This window comes from Gouania willdenowi, chromosome 18 (assembly GCF_900634775.1).
Source record: "Gouania willdenowi chromosome 18, fGouWil2.1, whole genome shotgun sequence".
Lineage (NCBI taxonomy): Eukaryota > Metazoa > Chordata > Actinopteri > Blenniiformes > Gobiesocidae > Gouania > Gouania willdenowi.
In genome coordinates this window covers 22,131,255-22,151,047 of record NC_041061.1, presented here as the reverse complement: position 1 = coordinate 22,151,047, position 19,793 = coordinate 22,131,255, and the positions used below count along the sequence as shown (strand labels likewise).

Here is a 19,793-nt window from a genome sequence, read left to right as displayed (position 1 = left end):
CAAATGTATTCCAGATATCTAAAATTAACATTTGGACAATACAAAATAAATCTTGACATGTTGAAATGTAATTCCCACAAGTAAAAATTAAAATTGTAACTACTCAGTAATGCTGATTAAATGTTAAAACAGCGTGCCATAGTGGAAAAGTACATCGAGATGCATCAATTCATAATTGCAGTCCCTATGATTGTAATGAGGTAAGGTAATTACTTGAATTGGAGTTGAGTTAGATGTTTTTGTATTTTTAAAATACATTTATTTGAATTCCATTCTTTTATTTTTATTTTATTAATTTATTTTGTGCCCTTTGTCATGCTTTAATAATTACAATGTGAAACATTTTTAATGCATTGTTGCTGAAAGTCGCTACATGTTTAGTTGTTTTATTGCACCAATATAATTACTATACTGTAAAAATCATACTTTTAATCACATGTTTTCCTTTGTGGTAAATACTGTCCAGGTATGACATATTTTTAATTTATTTGGAAGTGCTGCACCTGGATCAGACATGACAGTTACCGAGGTTCATGGAACGCAGCATAACGCACGTTATGACGTAACATCTTAAAAAACGCAAGTGACGTGTGACCACATGAAGGTCTGCTGAGGAACTACAGGATCTCCCCTAAAGGAAGTCTCTAAAGGTCACTGTACGTTTTGACCAGCAGATGTCCCTAGTGAGCGTTGTGTGACAGTGAGTTTTTACCGTTTGTGTAGCATCATTTAAGTGTTTCTTGTCTTGTGCAGTAGTTGATGTGAGTTTACACTCAAAATACATTATTGAAGTGAAAGCAGTGTTTACTGTGTAAAACATATATTTCTCTCTTTTTGTACAAAAGGTAATTAAAGTCAATTAGGTTTTTATCTTAACGTGAAGGTGTCCTCTTGACTGCCATGAAACCATTCATAATGTAATAGGTGGCCTTAGGGCCATATACAAAGTTGTGAGTGAAAATATGAAAATCTATTTTCATATCAAACTATCTTGATTCATCTGTAATCTTCAATTCTTATGTGATACTGTGCAAGAGAGTAAGTGTTTAATGTTTCTTTCTGATCAATTCTGCCTTTCCAGCAGGAGCCAACTATCCAGAACAGCCACAGTACCCCTAATCTATTCAACCAACACCAGTTATGATTAATCCCGCCCAGCAACAGCCACAGGCCCCGCCTCCACAGCAACCCCCCACACAGCCACAAGGACCACCAAAGCGAGAACGCAAACGGGTAATGTGTCCTAACAACAGGGCAGTACAGCCCTTGTAGGAGGTCAAAAACTGAATGGGGTGGAATGTATTAATGAAATGTGGAACTTTCCTCTTTCACCTCAAAATGACAATAATATTGGTCATAATAATATGAGGCAGCATTAGATATGTAGGGATGCATATTGTAGTGTAAGTAGTAAAAACTGAACTACCTGTAATTGTAACACATCCATTCTTTGTCTGATAGATAACAATACGAGACCCTAACCAGGGTGGGCGTGACATCACAGAGGAGATCATGTCTGGTAGATGGTCCACCCCAACGCCGACTCCCCCACAGGTACTAGATTCAAACCAGTACCACTTTTTGGGAGTACTGGTTCTCTAACAAAGGGTGAAATATGAGAAAATACTATATCTGACAAGTGTGAAACTTGTGTGGCTGTAAATGTACAGTCGGTTATCAAATCCCTAATTTATTCTGTCTGACGCATCCCATCACAATGGTATTCTGCAGTGATCAGTACTTTCTGACCACGTGAAATAGTTTGGGCTTCATTAGTTGCAGATGTACTGTATTTGTAGTCCTAACTTCAATGGCCTTCTCAATCCTTTGTTTTTGCAGACCTACGATCAGAACAAACCCACCATGGCTGCCAATGATCCAAGGGTGCAGGTGAGCAGTGGCCCTCCAGTTGTCGAGCCCACTGACTTCTACCCCACCAGCTCACCAATGAAGATGATTTCCCAACAGCAGCTGCCTTTTGCCGGCTATCCTCAGGGTTACTTTATTCCTCCTGAACAGGTTGGTTCTTAAAGGGCTTGATCCAATGTGATCACAGTCTTTTTAGGATTTATAAAGATTGTCTATTAAATACTTTGAGACAATGACACAAAATGAAAAAATAACTGTCCATAATGCTTTGTTTTAATAACTTGTATAGGTGGTTTATAGAATCTGACAGATTATACTAAAGCTCTAGCATTATAAGGTGTAACTGGGATCTCAATTTTACCTCTGCAGTACTGGGACCCTTACATGCCTCCAATCCAGCAATACCCTGTGACCACTGGTTCTACAGGATTCTACCCAGGAACCATCCCCGCCGAATACCCTGGTTACGGTAAGGGTGGTATTTGTGACCAACACTAACTGAACACAACTGCCATTTAGTTGCTCAGTGACGGGGAATTATTAAAAAGTTAACTTTTTATGCAATGGGAATCAATTTTGCCATGTGAGAAAATAATTTAGCTACATTTGTGAAGAGAATCGAGGCCAATGGATTGTTGGTTTATCATTGGTTTTACCCGCGTGCTTTGCTGTGATGTCTCTGCTGTGTGTATTGATCTGCCCATTAATTGTTGTCTGGCTTAAGATCTGATTTTGCTTAAGTTATTTCTTCTCTGCCCTCCAGGCTCCATGAAATATCTGCCAAACCATAGTTTTACATCTAATGCTGATTACTTTAGGTCCAATAAAACTTCTGGTTTGCAGTTTGAAAGATGCTTTTGCTGCCTCCAAGGCTTCAACCTAATCTACATGTCTGATTGTGCTAACAGATATATTAAATATATGTAGTAAATATGTTTTATTCAAATCTGTGAGCATGAAAGTTTAAAATCCTAAACTATTGCAGTCTTTTTAACTGCATTTCTTAAAATAAATTTTATCCACAAATCAGTCTTTCAAATACATTGAGGTTTACAAAAGGTGATTAAAGTTATTTAGGTTTTTATCTTAATGTGAAGGCGTCCTCCTGACTGCCATGAAACCCTTCATAATGTAAATAATGTAAATATGAAAATCTATTATATCAAACTATCTTGATTCGTCTGTAATCTTTAATTCTTATGTGACACTGTGCAAGAGAGTAAGTGTTTATTGTTTCTTTCTGATCAATTCTGCCTTTCCAGCAGGAGCCTACTATCCGGAACAGCCACAGTACCCCCAATATGATCAACCAACACCTGTCATGATTAATCCCGCCCAGCAACAGCCACAGGCCCCGCCTCCACAGCTACCCCCCACACAGCCACGAGGACCACCAAAGCGAGAACGCAAACGGGTAATGTGTCCTAACAACAGGGCAGTACAGCCCTTGTAGGAGGTCAAAAACTGAATGGGGTGGAATGTATTAATGAAATGTGGAACTTTCCTCTTTCACCTCAAAATGACAATAATATTGGTCATAATAATACGAGGCAGCATTAGATATGTAGGGATGCATATTGTAGTGTAAGTAGTAAAAACTGAACTACCTGTAATTGTAACACATCCATTCTTTGTCTGATAGATAACAATACGAGACCCTAACCAGGGTGGGCGTGACATCACAGAGGAGATCATGTCTGGTAGATGCTACAACCCAACGCCGACTCCCCCACAGGTACTAGATTCAAACCAGTACCACTTTTTGGGAGAACTGGTTCTCTAACATAGGGGGAAATATGAGAAAATACTATATCTGACAAGTGTGAAACTTGTGTGGCTGTAAATGTACAGTCGGTTATCAAATCCCTAATTTATTCTGTCTGACGCATCCCATCACAATGGTATTCTGCAGTGATCAGTACTTTCTGACCACGTGAAATAGTTTGGGCTTCATTAGTTGCAGATGTACTGTATTTGTAGTCCTAACTTCAATGGCCTTCTCAATCCTTTGTTTTTGCAGACCTACGATCAGAACAAACCCACCATGGCTGCCAATGATCCAAGGGTGCAGGTGAGCAGTGGCCCTCCAGTTGTCGAGCCCACTGACTTCTACCCCACCAGCTCACCAATGAGGATGATTTCCCAACAGCAGGTGCCTTTTGCCGGCTATCCTCAGGGTTACTTTATTCCTCCTGGACAGGTTGGTTCTTAAAGGGCTTGATCCAATGTGATCACAGTCTTTTTAGGATTTATAAAGATTGTCTATTAAATACTTTGAGACAATGACACAAAATTAAAAAATAACTGTCCATAATGCTTTTTTTTAATAACTTGTATAGGTGGTTTATAGAATCTGACAGATTATACTAAAGCTCTAGCATTATAAGGTGTAACTGGGATCTCAATTTTACCTCTGCAGTACTGGGACCCTTACATGCCTCCAATCCAGCAATACCCTGTGACCACTGGTTCTGCAGGATTCTACCCAGGAACCATCCCCGCCGAATACCCTGGTTACGGTAAGGGTGGTATTTGTGACCAACACTAACTGAACACAACTGCCATTTAGTTGCTCAGTGACGGGGAATTATTAAAAAGTTAACTTTTTATGCAATGGGAATCAATTTTGCCATGTGAGAAAATAATTTAGCTACATTTGTGAAGAGAATCGAGGCCAGTGGATTGTTGGTTTAACATTGGTTTTACCCGCGTGCTTTGCTGTGATGTCTCTGCTGTGTGTATTGATTTGCCCATTAATTGTTGTCTGGCTTAAGATCTGATTTTGCTTAAGTTCTTTCTCCTCTGCCCCCCAGGCTCCATGAAATATGTGCCAAACCATAGTTTTACATCTAATGCTGATTACTTTAGGTCCAATAAAACTTCTGGTTTGCAGTTTGAAAGATGCTTTTGCTGCCTCCAAGGCTTCAACCTAATCTACATGTCTGATTGTGCTAACAGATATATTAAATATATGTAGGAAATATGTTTTATTCAAATCTGTGAGCATGAAAGTTTAAAATCCTAAACTATTGCAGTCTTTTTAACTGCAGTTCTTAAAATAAATTTTATCCACAAATCAGTCTTTCAAATACATTGAGGTTTACAAAAGGTGATTAAAGTTATTTAGGTTTTTATCTTAATGTGAAGGCGTCCTCCTGACTGCCATGAAACCCTTCATAATGTAAATAATGTAAATATGAAAATCTATTATCATATCAAACTATCTTGATTCGTCTGTAATCTTTAATTCTTATGTGACACTGTGCAAGAGAGTAAGTGTTTAATGTTTCTTTCTGATCAATTCTGCCTTTCCAGCAGGAGCCTACTATCCGGAACAGCCACAGTACCCCAAATATGATCAACCAACACCTGTCATGATTAATCCCGCCCAGCAACAGCCACAGGCCCCGCCTCCACAGCTACCCCCCACACAGCCACGAGGACCACCAAAGCGAGAACGCAAACGGGTAATGTGTCCTAACAACAGGGCAGTACAGCCCTTGTAGGAGGTCAAACACTGAATGGGGTGGAATGTATTAATGAAATGTGGAACTTTCCTCTTTCACCTCAAAATGACAATAATATTGGTCATAATAATACGAGGCAGCATTAGATATGTAGGGATGCATATTGTAGTGTAAGTAGTAAAAACTGAACTACCTGTAATTGTAACACATCCATTCTTTGTCTGATAGATAACAATACGAGACCCTAACCAGGGTGGGCGTGACATCACAGAGGAGATCATGTCTGGTAGATGGTCCACCCCAACGCCGACTCCCCCACAGGTACTAGATTCAAACCAGTACCACTTTTTGGGAGTACTGGTTCTCTAACAAAGGGTGAAATATGAGAAAATACTATATCTGACAAGTGTGAAACTTGTGTGACTGTAAATGTACAGTCAGTTATCAAATCCCTAATTTATTCTGTCTGACGCATCCCATCACAATGGTATTCTGCAGTGATCAGTACTTTCTGACCACTTGAAATAGTTTGGGCTTCATTAGTTGCAGATGTACTGTATTTGTAGTCCTAACTTCAATGGCCTTCTCAATCCTTTGTTTTTGCAGACCTACGATCAGAACGAACCCACCATGGCTGCCAATGATCCAAGGGTGCAGGTGAGCAGTGGCCCTCCAGTTGTCGAGCCCACTGACTTCTACCCCACCAGCTCACCAATGAGGATGATTTCCCAACAGCAGCTGCCTTTTGCCGGCTATCCTCAGGGTTACTTTATTCCTCCTGAACAGGTTGGTTCTTAAAGGGCTTGATCCAATGTGATCACAGTCTTTTTAGGATTTATAAAGATTGTCTATTAAATTCTTTGAGACAATGACACAAAATTAAAAAATAACTGTCCATAATGCTTTTTTTTAATAACTTGTGTAGGTGGTTTATAGAATCTGACAGATTATACTAAAGCTCTAGCATTATAAGGTGTAACTGGGATCTCAATTTTACCTCTGCAGTACTGGGACCCTTACATGCCTCCAATCCAGCAATACCCTGTGACCACTGGTTCTGCAGGATTCTACCCAGGAACCATCCCCGCCGAATACCCTGGTTACGGTAAGGGTGGTATTTGTGACCAACACTAACTGAACACAACCGCCATTTAGTTGCTCAGTGACGGGGAATTATTAAAAAGTTAACTTTATGCAATGGGAATCAATTTTGCCATGTGAGAAAATAATTTAGCTACATTTGTGAAGAGAATCGAGGCCAATGGATTGTTGGTTTATCATTGGTTTTACCCGCGTGCTTTGCTGTGATGTCTCTGCTGTGTGTATTGATCTGCCCATTAATTGTTGTCTGGCTTAAGATCTGATTTTGCTTAAGTTATTTCTCCTCTGCCCCCCAGGCTCCATGAAATATCTGCCAAACCATAGTTTTACATCTAATGCTGATTACTTTAGGTCCAATAAAACTTCTGGTTTGCAGTTTGAAAGATGCTTTTGCTGCCTCCAAGGCTTCAACCTAATCTACATGTCTGATTGTGCTAACAGATATATTAAATATATGTAGTAAATATGTTTTATTCAAATCTGTGAGCATGAAAGTTTAAAATCCTAAACTATTGCAGTCTTTTTAACTGCATTTCTTAAAATAAATTTTATCCACAAATCAGTCTTTCAAATACATTCTGAGGTTTACAAAAGGTGATTAAAGTTATTTAGGTTTTTATCTTAATGTGAAGGCGTCCTCCTGACTGCCATGAAACCCTTCATAATGTAAATATGAAAATCTATTATCATATCAAACTATCTTGATTCGTCTGTAATCTTTAATTCTTATGTGACACTGTGCAAGAGAGTAAGTGTTTATTGTTTCTTTCTGATCAATTCTGCCTTTCCACCAGGAGCCTACTATCCGGAACAGCCACAGTACCCCCAATATGTTCAACCAACACCTGTCATGATTAATCCCGCCCAGCAACAGCCACAGGCCCCGCCTCCACAGCAACCCCCCACACAGCCACAAGGACCACCAAAGCGAGAACGCAAACGGGTAATGTGTCCTAACAACAGGGCAGTACAGCCCTTGTAGGAGGTCAAAAACTGAATGGGGTGGAATGTATTAATGAAATGTGGAACTTTCCTCTTTCACCTCAAAATGACAATAATATTGGTCATAATAATACGAGGCAGCATTAGATATGTAGGGATGCATATTGTAGTGTAAGTAGTAAAAACTGAACTACCTGTAATTGTAACACATCCATTCTTTGTCTGATAGATAACAATACGAGACCCTAACCAGGGTGGGCGTGACATCACAGAGGAGATCATGTCTGGTAGATGGTCCACCTCAACGCCGACTCCCCCACAGGTACTAGATTCAAACCAGTACCACTTTTTGGGAGTACTGGTTCTCTAACAAAGGGTGAAATATGAGAAAATACTATATCTGACAAGTGTGAAACTTGTGTGGCTGTAAATGTACAGTCGGTTATCAAATCCCTAATTTATTCTGTCTGACGCATCCCATCACAATGGTATTCTGCAGTGATCAGTACTTTCTGACCACGTGAAATAGTTTGGGCTTCATTAGTTGCAGATGTACTGTATTTGTAGTCCTAACTTCAATGGCCTTCTCAATCCTTTGTTTTTGCAGACCTACGATCAGAACGAACCCACCATGGCTGCCAATGATCCAAGGGTGCAGGTGAGCAGTGGCCCTCCACTTGTCGAGCCCACTGACTTCTACCCCACCAGCTCACCAATGAGGATGATTTCCCAACAGCAGCTGCCTTTTGCCGGCTATCCTCAGGGTTATTTTATTCCTCCTGGACAGGTTGGTTCTTAAAGGGCTTGATCCAATGTGATCACAGTCTTTTTAGGATTTATAAAGATTGTCTATTAAATACTTTGAGACAATGACACAAAATGAAAAAATAACTGTCCATAATGCTTTGTTTTAATAACTTGTGTAGGTGGTTTATAGAATCTGACAGATTATACTAAAGCTCTAGCATTATAAGGTGTAACTGGGATCTCAATTTTACCTCTGCAGTACTGGGACCCTTACATGCCTCCAATCCAGCAATACCCTGTGACCACTGGTTCTGCAGGATTCTACCCAGGAACCATCCCCGCCGAATACCCTGGTTACGGTAAGGGTGGTATTTGTGACCAACACTAACTGAACACAACTGCCATTTAGTTGCTCAGTGACGGGGAATTATTAAAAAGTTAACTTTATGCAATGGGAATCAATTTTGCCATGTGAGAAAATAATTTAGCTACATTTGTGAAGAGAATCGAGGCCAGTGGATTGTTGGTTTAACATTGGTTTTACCCGCGTGCTTTGCTGTGATGTCTCTGCTGTGTGTATTGATCTGCCCATTAATTGTTGTCTGGCTTAAGATCTGCTTTTGCTTAAGTTATTTCTCCTCTGCCCCCCAGGCTCCATGAAATATCTGCCAAACCATAGTTTTACATCTAATGCTGATTACTTTAGGTCCAATAAAACTTCTGGTTTGCAGTTTGAAAGATGCTTTTGCTGCCTCCAAGGCTTCAACCTAATCTACATGTCTGATTGTGCTAACAGATATATTAAATATATGTAGGAAATATGTTTTATTCAAATCTGTGAGCATGAAAGTTTAAAATCCTAAACTATTGCAGTCTTTTTAACTGCATTTCTTAAAATAAATTTTATCCACAAATCAGTCTTTCAAATACATTGAGGTTTACAAAAGGTGATTAAAGTTATTTAGGTTTTTATCTTAATGTGAAGGCGTCCTCCTGACTGCCATGAAACCCTTCATATTGTAAATAATGTAAATATGAAAATCTATTATCATATCAAACTATCTTGATTCGTCTGTAATCTTTAATTCTTATGTGACACTGTGCAAGAGAGTAAGTGTTTATTGTTTCTTTCTGATCAATTCTGCCTTTCCAGCAGGAGCCTACTATCCGGAACAGCCACAGTACCCCCGATATGATCAACCAACACCTGTCATGATTAATCCCGCCCAGCAACAGCCACAGGCCCCGCCTCCACAGCAACCCCCCGCACAGCCACAAGGACCACCAAAGCGAGAACGCAAACGGGTAATGTGTCCTAACAACAGGGCAGTACAGCCCTTGTAGGAGGTCAAACACTGAATGGGGTGGAATGTATTAATGAAATGTGGAACTTTCCTCTTTCACCTCAAAATGACAATAATATTGGTCATAATAATACGAGGCAGCATTAGATATGTAGGGATGCATATTGTAGTGTAAGTAGTAAAAACTGAACTAGGTGACCGTGGCTCAGGTGGTAGTGGGTCGTCTTCTGATCGAGAGGTTGGGGGTTCGATCCCAGTACCTGACTATGTGTCGAAGTGTCCTTGGGCAAGACACTGAACCCTAAGTTGCTCCCAGTGGTCGACGAGAGCCTTGCATGGCAGTCCTGTCCCACTGGTGTGTGAATGTGAGAGTGATTGGGTGAATGAGCTGATATGTAAAGTGCTTTGAGACTGCTTCAGTGTGATGATAAAGCGCTATATAAAATCAAGTCCATTTACCATTTACCATTTAACTACCTGTAATTGTAACACATCCATTTTTTGTCTGATAGATAACAATTCGAGACCCTAACCAGGGTGGGCTTGACATCACAGAGGAGATCATGTCTGGTAAATGGTACACCCCAACGCCCGCTCCCCGACAGGTACTAGATTCAAACCAGTACCTCTTTTTGGGAGTACTGGTTCTCTAACAAAGGGTGAAAAAAAGCAAATACTATATCTGACAAGGGTGAAACTTGTGTGGCTGTATTCAATGTACAGTGAATTATCAAATTCCTATTTTATTTTGTCTGACGCATCCCATCACAATGGTATTCTGCAGTGATCAGTACTTTCTGACGATATTAAATAGTTTGGGCTTCTTTTGTTGCAGATGTACTGTATTTGTATTACTAATTTCAATTTGATTGCAGACTTCCCTGGGAGACATCAGTCCTCCACAGACCAATGGAGAAGTTTTGCCACAAGTCACTGCTTTGACGAGCAAAGGTTTGTTGGGATTGTCTTTCACTTTAGAGTTTACATTGATGAATGATTATTTTTTAAATGCTTTGCATGTTGGCTTTTTTCTCTAGATGAAAATGCAGAATTCCCAACTAGTTGTGAAACCCCTCCTCCACCACCTGCTACAGCGGAGCCAGTGCTGATGAAGGAGGCTAAACAAGATATGAATGACCAGATAGAAATGCCAGCTGATTTTACCACACAACTCCCCATTGCTTCTATTGAGGAACCAGCGCCATTGCTAGAAGACCCACAAATGCCTTCCCCCCCTCCAGGAGAAGTCTCTAGTAGTGCTCCTGTGGAGGCATTGAGTGAAGTACCAGTAAGTGCTTCTGTGTGTGACACTGTGGTTGCCCTTGTAAGACCATTTGAGTCATTATCAACCCAGGAGACCGCTATGCAGGACGAGGAGGTGGTGGCCGCTTCGGTTGAGAAGGTAAAAAAAGACGACTTGATAACAGAAGAGCTGAAGAATGAAACTTGTGTGGAGCCTGTAGCCGAAGTTGATTTGACAGTTGCACCTGTGAATGTGGGAGAAGAAGAGATTGAAACCAAGACTGAAGCCTCTACACCTCCCTCCTCATTGCTGGAACCTGATGCTCCACAGCTTCAAGAGTCTGATCCAATCTCACCAGTTAAACATGCAGAGCCTGCTCTGTCTAATGGCTTTCCTCAGGAGTCTGAAGACTTTTCTGAAGATATGAAGCTCACGGACACTAAATCCCACAACAAGCCCGACAATTCACAAACTCAGGAACCCTCAACTATGGCAAAAACGGCACCACTAGCCGACCAGGAGGAGCAACAGCCGAGGAAAGAAAAAGAGTCAAAGAAAAGTGAGGAAGTCCCTCCCACTGCTGTTGGCTGCCCAGAGGAACCCACTATGCAAGGTACAAAATACTAAATTAATGAAGTACTAAATTCATGCAATTGATTTCAGTTTTAGTTTCAGCAAGATTCACTTTGTCTTCTTTATGAATAGTTTAAGTTTAAATTTTTTCAGACAACTGTTACTCAATAAATCCACCTTCATTTCTTTTTTAAATGCTTTGCATGTTGGCTTTTTTCTCTAGATGAAAATGCAGAATTCCCTACTAGTTGTGAAACCCCTCCCACACCACCTGCTACAGCGGAGCCAGTGCTGATGAAGGAGGCTAAACAAGATATGGATGACCAGATAGAAATGCCAGCTGATTTTACTACACAACTCCCCATTGCTTCTATTGAGGAACCAGCGCCATTGCTAGAAGACCCACAAACGCCTTCCCCCCCTCCAGGAGAAGTCTCTAGTAGTGCTCCTGTGGAAGCTTTGAATGAAGTACCAGTAGGTGCTTCTGTGTGTGACACTGTGGTTGCCATTGTAAGACCATCAGAGTCATTATAAACCCAGGAGATTGCTATGCAGGACGAGGAGGTGGTGGCCGCTTTGGTTGAGAAGGTAAAAAAAGATGACGTGATAACAGAAGAGCTGAAGACTTTCAAAAAACAGGAGCAGAAGAATGAAACTTGTGTGGAGCCTGTAGCCGAAGTTGATTTGACAGTTGCACCTGTGAATGTGGGAGAAGAAGAGATTGAAACCAAGACTGAATCCTCTACACTTCCCTCCTCATTGCTGGAACCTGATGCTCCACAGCTTCAAGAGTCTGATCCAATCTCACCAGTTAAACATGCAGAGCCTGCTCTGTCTAATGGCTTTCCTCAGGAGTCTGAAGACTTTTCTGAAGATATAAAGCTCACGGACACTAAATCCCACAACAAGCCCAACATTTCACAAACTCAGAAACCCTCAAGTATGGCTAAAACGGCACCACTAGCCGACCAGGAGCAACAGCCGAGGAAAGAAAAAGAGTCAAAGAAAAGTGAGGAAGTCCCTCCCGCTGCTGTTGGCTGCCCAGAGGAACCCACTATGCAAGGTACAAAATACTAAATTAATGAAGTACTAAATTCATGCAATTGATTGAAGTTTTAGTCCCAGCAAGATTTCATTTGTCTTATTTTTGAGTAGTATGTTAAGGTTTCCTTTTTCCAGACAACTGTTACTAAGGAAATCCACCTTGATTTCCTGACATGTTTCAGCCATCAACTGCCAGTCTTTGTAGGCTTGGGCGATTAAACGATAGATATATATCGCGATAGAGATGTAATCAATATCAACAGAAAATATGTGCGATAATAGGTTCGATAATTTTACTGAACTGCATTAAAAAAAAAACCGTAAACAACCCCTGACCCAGAGCCGCAAAGCATTCTGGGGTATGTAGGCAGCCGAACGCGTTGAGCCGCTTTAAAGTAGCTGTTTACATTAGTAGTTTCATGTTTCACCACCTGAAATGATGACTCGAGCAGTACGCGCTGCTGCCGCGGTGTTAAACTTCAAAGGAACATGTCAGAAGATTAAGGTGGATTTCCTGAGAATCCACTTTGAGGTGTGTCTGATCAAATATGACTTGTTTTCATCCTTAGCCAAACAAGACCCTTCAAAGACCTGCTGACCCAGCAAGACTGATGAATGCAGGTCCTGATTTTACTCCCTTTTTAAAGCAGGCCTTGAAAGTATCAAAAGCCTTAATTGCGATTTTTTTTTTTTTTTTTAAGCGTTAAATTCATCCATCACTGACACAAACTGTGTTCTAACATTTATTATACAACAGTTAGTTCCGACCAAGTAATTTGATTGGAGAATCACTCATTCTATGAGTGCTGATATAGAGTTACAACAGCACTGGGACCTTTTACAGACATTATCACTTTGCTGTTCAACCATTCTAATTGCTGTTGGTTAACTTTCAGCTCGGAAATATTTATGAGTTGCCTGGCGACAGCCTCGTCTCCCATCTAGTTGTGGACCTATTTGTTTTGGTGCAAAATAAATTATTAAATGAACTTATGTCATACTGTTTAAAATGCGCTTGTAGAACTGTTGTATTAAAGCAATATCACACTCGAGATCTTGCTGTTTTGTTGATTATCAGCACTGGTCTGATTATATATGGCACTACGACTGAATCACACCAGTGCTGAAATTTCAGCACAAAAGCACTCCCTCTTGTGTGATATTGCTTAATTTTAGTAGCATTCTGAAGTTATATATATATATATATATATATATATATATAAAGAATAGGTACTAAATACTTGCAAGCAACTGTAAAAATAAAATAATTAGATAAACTGGTCATAATTATTCTAGGCAACTAAAAGTTTTAGGCTGTTTTTTGGGAGCGTGGCGGCAGAAGTGGGGACAACCGAGCCTCAAATGAACCTGTGTGTTGTGTCCCCAGCATGACAAACAACCGGGACAGAGGCAGCGGAGACCGAGGATGTAGGGACAGAACTCCTGTTAAAGAGCTCCCAGGTATGTGACCCAAAGTTCCTGTAGGAATTATTACGGTTGAAAGAGTATAAGCTTTCCATCCATCCATCCATCCATTTTCTTACCCGCTTATTCCCGTTTAACAGGGTCGCGGGGAGTATAAGCTTTAATGTGTGTAATTTTATCTCCTGCAGCTAAGCGTGAGACCGCTCCCACTCCCCCTCCATCTCCTCCCAAACCTTCCCTTTGCGAAGAGGAGATGGAGAAGAAGTCTAAAGCCATCATTGATGAATACCTCCACATTCATGACTTGAAGGTTCAAATAATTTTACCAACATACAACAGCAGGACATTTACCTAAATGTGTGCACATTTAGTGTGACCATGACTAACGTTGGTCTTCTCCTGGTCCTGTAGGAGGCGCTGCAGTGCGTGGCAGAGTTCAATAGTGCCTCAATGCTTTGTGTTTGTGCGGCATGGCCTGGATTCCACACTTGAACGCAGCACAACTGTGAGGGAGCACTTGGGCTTGTTGTTGCATCAACTTGTGAAAGTTGGGACGTTACCCACTGAACAATACTACAAAGGGTGAGCATCTGTCAAAGAACAATGTATTTAAAGCCTGGGTCACACTAAAGATGCTCAGCGGCTGACACGAGTGTTTATTGTGCTGTCATAGGCTAAAGGAGATCTTGGAGGTAGCAGAAGACTTGGCCATTGATATACCTTACATGTGGCTGTACCTGACTCAACTCATCACCCCTATGCTTCATGAAGGAGGCATCCCTATGGGACAGCTCTTCAGGTGAGAAAAGATGAAAAACATTTACAATCCAACTGTTTTATTATAATCAATACAAATTGATACTTAATTTATTCCAAATGTATTGAAGCAGTAAAAAAAAAGTCCCTTTCTTAACAAAAATGTTTTCTTGGTCCCAGGGAGATCTCAAAGCCTCTCGTGCCTCTGGGAAAGGCTGGCGTGCTGCTGGCACAGATCCTCCAACTGCTGTGCAAAGTAATGGTATGTACACAAAGGTTCCTTGTTTATTTACTCATTTATTAGACTCCCCAGAAAGTTGGAGCTATGTGGATTGAAGCTGGCCTGAATTGGAATGACTTCCTGCCCCAAGGATGAAGATGTGAAGAAGTTTGTCACTGATCAGGTATTCAAAACGTTATTGAACCATAGAGGTTATTAATGAGCAGTCAAATGCAAATATTTTGGGAAATGCTGTACGTTTAACCCCAAAAAATGTTGACAGATGCACATGCGCATTCTCATCACGACCGGAGCTGTTGCAAAACCCACTCTTGTCCTTTCTCACAGGTGCACAGTGACATACACTCTATGTCCACCAACCTCCTACATGGACAGAAATGTCCAATATTAAACAAAGTATATGGGAGAACTTTGCTCTTTACTCTTGACCCTCAGTTCCATCCCCACACTGAGTGAACTGTGTAAGGGTTTATGGGGTACATGTTGGCTCTTTACCTTTACTCACACAATGTGCCAGAATTCTTTTTGTGGTTCGCGTGGATGTTTTTTTAGGGGCAAGTGAATGGTTTGCACCGTTGAGCCGTGGTTTACATGTGGACTTGTAACTTTCAGAAAGTGGAGTTCACCAAAGGAGAGGATTTAAGGCCAAAGAAAGCGGTGAAGAAGCAGCTCCTTCGTGGGAAAAAACTCAGCAGGATCTGAATGCCCTGCAGACCCTGATGGTACACATGGAGCAACCTGCTAGTAGGTGTTGTCTTATTATTTACCAGGAGGAAAAATACATTTTGGGCTACGTCATGTGTACGACGGCGTATTGGGGCCACATTTAAATAAAAAATCTGAGCACTACAAGAATAAAGTTGTAATATTTTGAGAATAACGTAATTTTATGAGAATTGTCGTCATTTCATTAGAATAAAGTCTCAATATTTTGAGTATAGTCATAATTTTACGAGAATAAAGCTGTATATTAAAAAAAATATGATTTTATTAAAATACGACTTTGCTCATAAAATTACAACAATCTGTAGTGCCCAGATTTTTACTTTATTTAAATGTGGCCCTAATACGCTGTCGTACATATCCACCCTTACGTTATAACGTCTGTTAATTTACATTTAAAATGTCTGTAGATGTCAAAGGACTTTATTGGAACTGGGTACAAAGTCAACTTACTGACAGAAATCCACAGTTCTGCTCCTAACAACTGACCTTTGCATCTTGTTTCTGCAGATCTGCTGTGTATGTTCTTCGACACCTTGTAGGATGGCGACGTTATTAAAGAGAAGGCCTTCTACATGTGGGAGACAAATAAAGGTCCTGCAGGAAACAGGAAAAGGTGACGCGGTGAGGTCGGTCACGGCTTTCTTCACCTGGCTCTGCGAACCTGAGGAGGAGTCTGACAAGGCATAAAGTTTGAAACAAGGAATAAATTTTAAGAGACAAATGACTCTGAACGTTTCTGCCCCTGTTTGGCCAAGCAGGTGCTTCTGCAGTGCAGCTGTTTGAACAATAACGCCCGAGTGGCAGACTCGAATCAATCCTCAGTGAAGATAAATCTTTGTTTTTGTTTTCTTGTGATGGATGGACTTGAAACAATCATTTCTTTCCCCCCACTCTTTGGCGTTCCCTTCACACCCATCCTTCCTGCTTTTCCCAGCAAGTATCGTCATCACACAAACTTGAAAAACTGATTGTGCAGTACTGCTTGTTGGAGAGGTGTGACGTGTCCGCCACCGCTACAAACCAATCAGAGTCTTTGTTGACGATGACGTCAGGCCGTCAATACGGACACCGGTCTGTTCACCCATTCAACCATGGAGTAGAAGCTTTTTTATTTTATTTTTTATGGAGTAGGAGCTGTATGACACTGCCTTTATAACCAGGACTGTACCAGGAAGGATTTGGCGTGGAGGAGAATCAGTGAGGAGGTGGTAGTACCAAGAAAAAATTCTCTGTAGTTTTCATCTTTGAAAGTCGGCACTGAGCTAGGATAGCATTAGCCGCTAATCACGCGGTGGTACCAGTGGTCTGGACACGAGGAGGAGCCTGCATGCTCCATTCATAAACCGGCAGATCAGTGGGTGCTGACTCGCCGATTTGTCCCAAAAGCCAACATGACAGACGGCGATCACTGCCAAATACACCTAAACAGTGGAAAAAGCTTTGTTTTTGTCAATCGTGTCCTGCAGAAACAACAAAATCGCCCTTTTGAAACAACTTGAGACACGCCACGAACGTCTTCACACACTTTGGCGAAAGAGGTGCGGTGAAAGGCACTGAGTGCCACGACAGACCTAGGAAAATGATTTCCTGTGCAGGGCACAACACGCTCTTTTTCGTATTCACCACAAATCCCAGATTTGACAGGTGATCCAACAGTGATCCAAGTTTCTTATTTGTTCATTTCACAAATGTGTCTGCAGCTACCTTCACAGTTGGGAAGTCCCTGGCGATGCTTTCAGGGTTTCCTGTGTGGCAGTCACCATACGATGGGCAGAGAGGATGTCCATCTCCTTTGACTGAAGGTAAGTTGTTTGCTCGAACACTCTAAGGAAAATCTGTGCTGTTAACACAGTTTTGTGTTTCAAGAGACACTCTTTAAAGCCTCGGGCTTTGGCACGAATAGCTGGCTTTTCTGTTTTCCCGCTTTTCGATGGCTTCCAGTGCAGGAACTGCATCAATTAAAAGGCCATTCTCTGGTTTTCCAAAATGTCCAAATATTTTTTGGAGAGCATCATGCTTGGCCCACCACCGAGTCTCACCAGTTGGACTGAGGTGTCTGTGTCTTGTCTCTTCTTGGATTTGTTTTTCCCACAGATTGACTCTCTGATAGGACTCCTTGATGAACACAACTATGTCATTATGTAGACTGAAGAGTGATCCACTCTATTGACAGTTTGTGTTGCGTTTGCAAGCACATGATTAAGTACATGTGCATAGCACCACACATGCACATGAGTTGAAGACTGAGAGCTCATCAGTGCTGAAAAGCCTTTGCACTGGCCCTGCATATTTGATGCCCCATCTGTTGCATTCCTTATGCACATGGCCTTGTCCAGATTCAGAAAGTCTAAAACTCCTGAGAGCAAGTCCACAAACTACTGCCCTGTGGACGCTCCACACCTCACAATGGCAACAAGCCTCTCCTGCACAGCCTCACTAACATACCTAAGGATTGATCATAACCTGTTATGTCCTGAGTCGTGTCTCGCTGAACAGAAAACATTCCATCTTTCTTGACGTCACTGGCGATGCTGACGTGAATGAGGTGTCCAAGTGCATCAATCACCGAGTTAACGGTTGTTTTGGAGATTAGAGTAGACCCTCTATCTCTTGATCCACTGGACTGATGCAACTTCCTGCTTTTCTCGACAGACATTCAAATGTTCTCTATGGCAGACATCATACAGTACTTGCCTAATAACACGATCAGTTCCAAAAAGTTACCATGATCGATGGTGTTATCATCCAAAGTGTATGCTGCCTCATTCTCCACTTGCCTATATCTCAGCCCCTTCTTCCCAAGTACTTTGACCACATCCACTACTCGCTCCAAAACGTGCTGTCTCTTCTTCACTTGTTCCCTATGAGCTGACATCTGACTGCCAGCGAACAAGCTGCTGATGCAGCTTTTTGAGCACCTTAAGAAAAAAGCTTCAGCACAGGTCTGGTGTGCAGTGCTCTTTTCATGCTCCACTGTGTGCAGATGTACATGTTGCCAGTCACTCTTGCCTGTAATAAATGCGCTGGTATCAGTCCTCCTTAAAAATGCCAGACACCTGGTGTAACATGTAAGGATTGACAATTTGTTGAGGTTTTGAGGAGTTCCCAGATAACAAGGTGACAAAAAGCTGCATTACAATAATCAGTAATATAATGGGCAAATGATTGTGTCATAAAAACAAACATAAACCAGGCGAAAAAAAAAATATGCAACAAACGCAATCTATTCATCTTCATTAAATCTGTACTGTTTTCAAGTACAAGTAGGGTGGCCCTACACCATACTCATGCCATATCATAGTTACAACGTCATGGCCCACATTTTTCCTGAGAAATTAGTCGAGACCCACAAGAACATTTTACTGAAAAACATTTTAAATTGAACGAAAACATGCCCACACTAAAAAAAAAACAACAGGTAATTAATGTCCACAAGAGCTTGCTGTTTAATGTGAGTTAAAAAAGAGAATACATTACAAAAACACAACTTATCAAGAATAAAGAGGATATTCATATTTAAAAGACATTTAAGTAGCTACTATTATGTTAATGAGAAGCATCACATATCCTAGAAAATCCTAATTTGATTAAATCTAAACTATATCTATATGACGAATACTAGCCCAAACATTTGCGGATATCATGTAGCTCCCAGCACATGCTCCAAGGTAAGAGCATGTGCTGGCCTGTGTAGTGTTACTGTCTTTTTATAGAATTAATCTTTATTGTTATTGTTACAAACAACAATAAATAGTTCAGCAGCTCTTTTAGTAAATATACCAACAGAGTGTATATGTACATCTTTAATAAACAGACAGTGGTTATTGGATTAGAAGAATATGGTCAGCAGAATAAGGTTAATACATTAATTTCCATTAAAGTAACCAGTAATTCAGATGATAAATTGTGACTTTCATTTCTACACTGGAAACATATTGTATGTATTACAGTTTATGACAAGACAAAATGTACATTCAAAGAAATTATTTCATTGTTTAACTCACTACCATTATAAAATTAGCATGAATGTGTACCAGGTACAGCATTAAATGTATCCTGTACATTTGGCTAATTTGTTAAATGTCACAGAGATGAGCTACACACAGGTAAGTTATAATGTTCTACAAATTGTCATAAAAACACTAAACTACAACATGCATTATGCATATACATATTCAACCTTCCAGGGATTTGTAAGATTTAAAATCATCCAGTGTATAAGCACTCTGTGTTTACACGGCAGCTCACAATGTCTGGAGCTCTGACTAAGCAGCCTCAATCAGCTGGGAAATCTTGTTTAGTCCATCAGATGAAAATCTTTCTTACAGAATGTCATCGGTAAATGAAAGGATTGG

The 19,793-nt window shown here is 40.8% G+C and overlaps 2 protein-coding genes across 12 annotated transcripts in view; both read left to right on the top strand.

Moving 5' to 3' along the window:
* The first annotated feature begins 578 nt into the window (after positions 1-578).
* LOC114480196 (proline-rich protein 36-like) lies at positions 579-16,577 on the top strand. 10 transcript variants are annotated; one of them, XM_028474103.1, is made up of 31 exons: positions 579-700; positions 1,082-1,233; positions 1,462-1,554; positions 1,840-2,019; positions 2,239-2,338; positions 3,132-3,283; positions 3,512-3,604; positions 3,890-4,069; positions 4,289-4,388; positions 5,185-5,336; positions 5,565-5,657; positions 5,943-6,122; positions 6,342-6,441; positions 7,232-7,380; positions 7,609-7,701; positions 7,987-8,166; positions 8,386-8,485; positions 9,280-9,431; positions 9,943-10,035; positions 10,306-10,381; positions 10,468-11,286; positions 11,470-12,309; positions 12,860-12,911; positions 13,678-13,751; positions 13,904-14,025; positions 14,127-14,297; positions 14,389-14,514; positions 14,652-14,733; positions 14,843-14,875; positions 15,325-15,456; positions 15,946-16,576. In XM_028474103.1, exons 2-22 carry the CDS (start codon positions 1,141-1,143, stop codon positions 11,778-11,780), a joined length of 3,489 nt encoding a protein of 1,162 aa, XP_028329904.1. In that variant the 5' UTR covers positions 579-700; positions 1,082-1,140; the 3' UTR covers positions 11,781-12,309; positions 12,860-12,911; positions 13,678-13,751; positions 13,904-14,025; positions 14,127-14,297; positions 14,389-14,514; positions 14,652-14,733; positions 14,843-14,875; positions 15,325-15,456; positions 15,946-16,576. The 10 variants fall into 10 exon arrangements, with proteins under 10 accessions (XP_028329904.1, XP_028329906.1, XP_028329911.1 ...); XM_028474105.1 differs by having other exon boundaries at positions 3,135-3,283; positions 14,652-14,875; positions 15,946-16,577; XM_028474110.1 differs by having other exon boundaries at positions 3,890-4,021; positions 5,188-5,336; positions 14,652-14,875; positions 15,946-16,577.
* A 29-nt stretch (positions 16,578-16,606) lies between these two features.
* rela (v-rel avian reticuloendotheliosis viral oncogene homolog A) overlaps positions 16,607-19,793 on the top strand; it is a 30,637-nt gene continuing 27,450 nt past the window's right edge. Inside the window, exon 1 of one of the 2 annotated variants that reach the window (XM_028474098.1) lies at positions 16,607-17,240. In XM_028474098.1, coding sequence (XP_028329899.1) covers positions 17,168-17,240 — 73 coding nt within the window. In that variant the 5' untranslated portion in view covers positions 16,607-17,167. The remainder of the gene's footprint in view (positions 17,241-19,793) is intronic. The other variant, XM_028474097.1, reaches the window with a different exon arrangement.

What these genes read in the sequence shown, in the direction of transcription:
- LOC114480196 (XM_028474104.1), top strand. Translation starts at nt 1,141, where the DNA reads ATGATTAATCCCGCCCAGCAACAGCCACAGGCCCCGCCTCCACAGCAA. An exon ending in CAAAGCGAGAACGCAAACGG is followed by an intron (nt 3,284 to 3,511) that starts GTAATGTGTCCT and finishes TTTGTCTGATAG; the next exon opens with ATAACAATACGAGACCCTAA. An exon ending in CAAAGCGAGAACGCAAACGG is followed by an intron (nt 9,432 to 9,942) that starts GTAATGTGTCCT and finishes TTTGTCTGATAG; the next exon opens with ATAACAATTCGAGACCCTAA.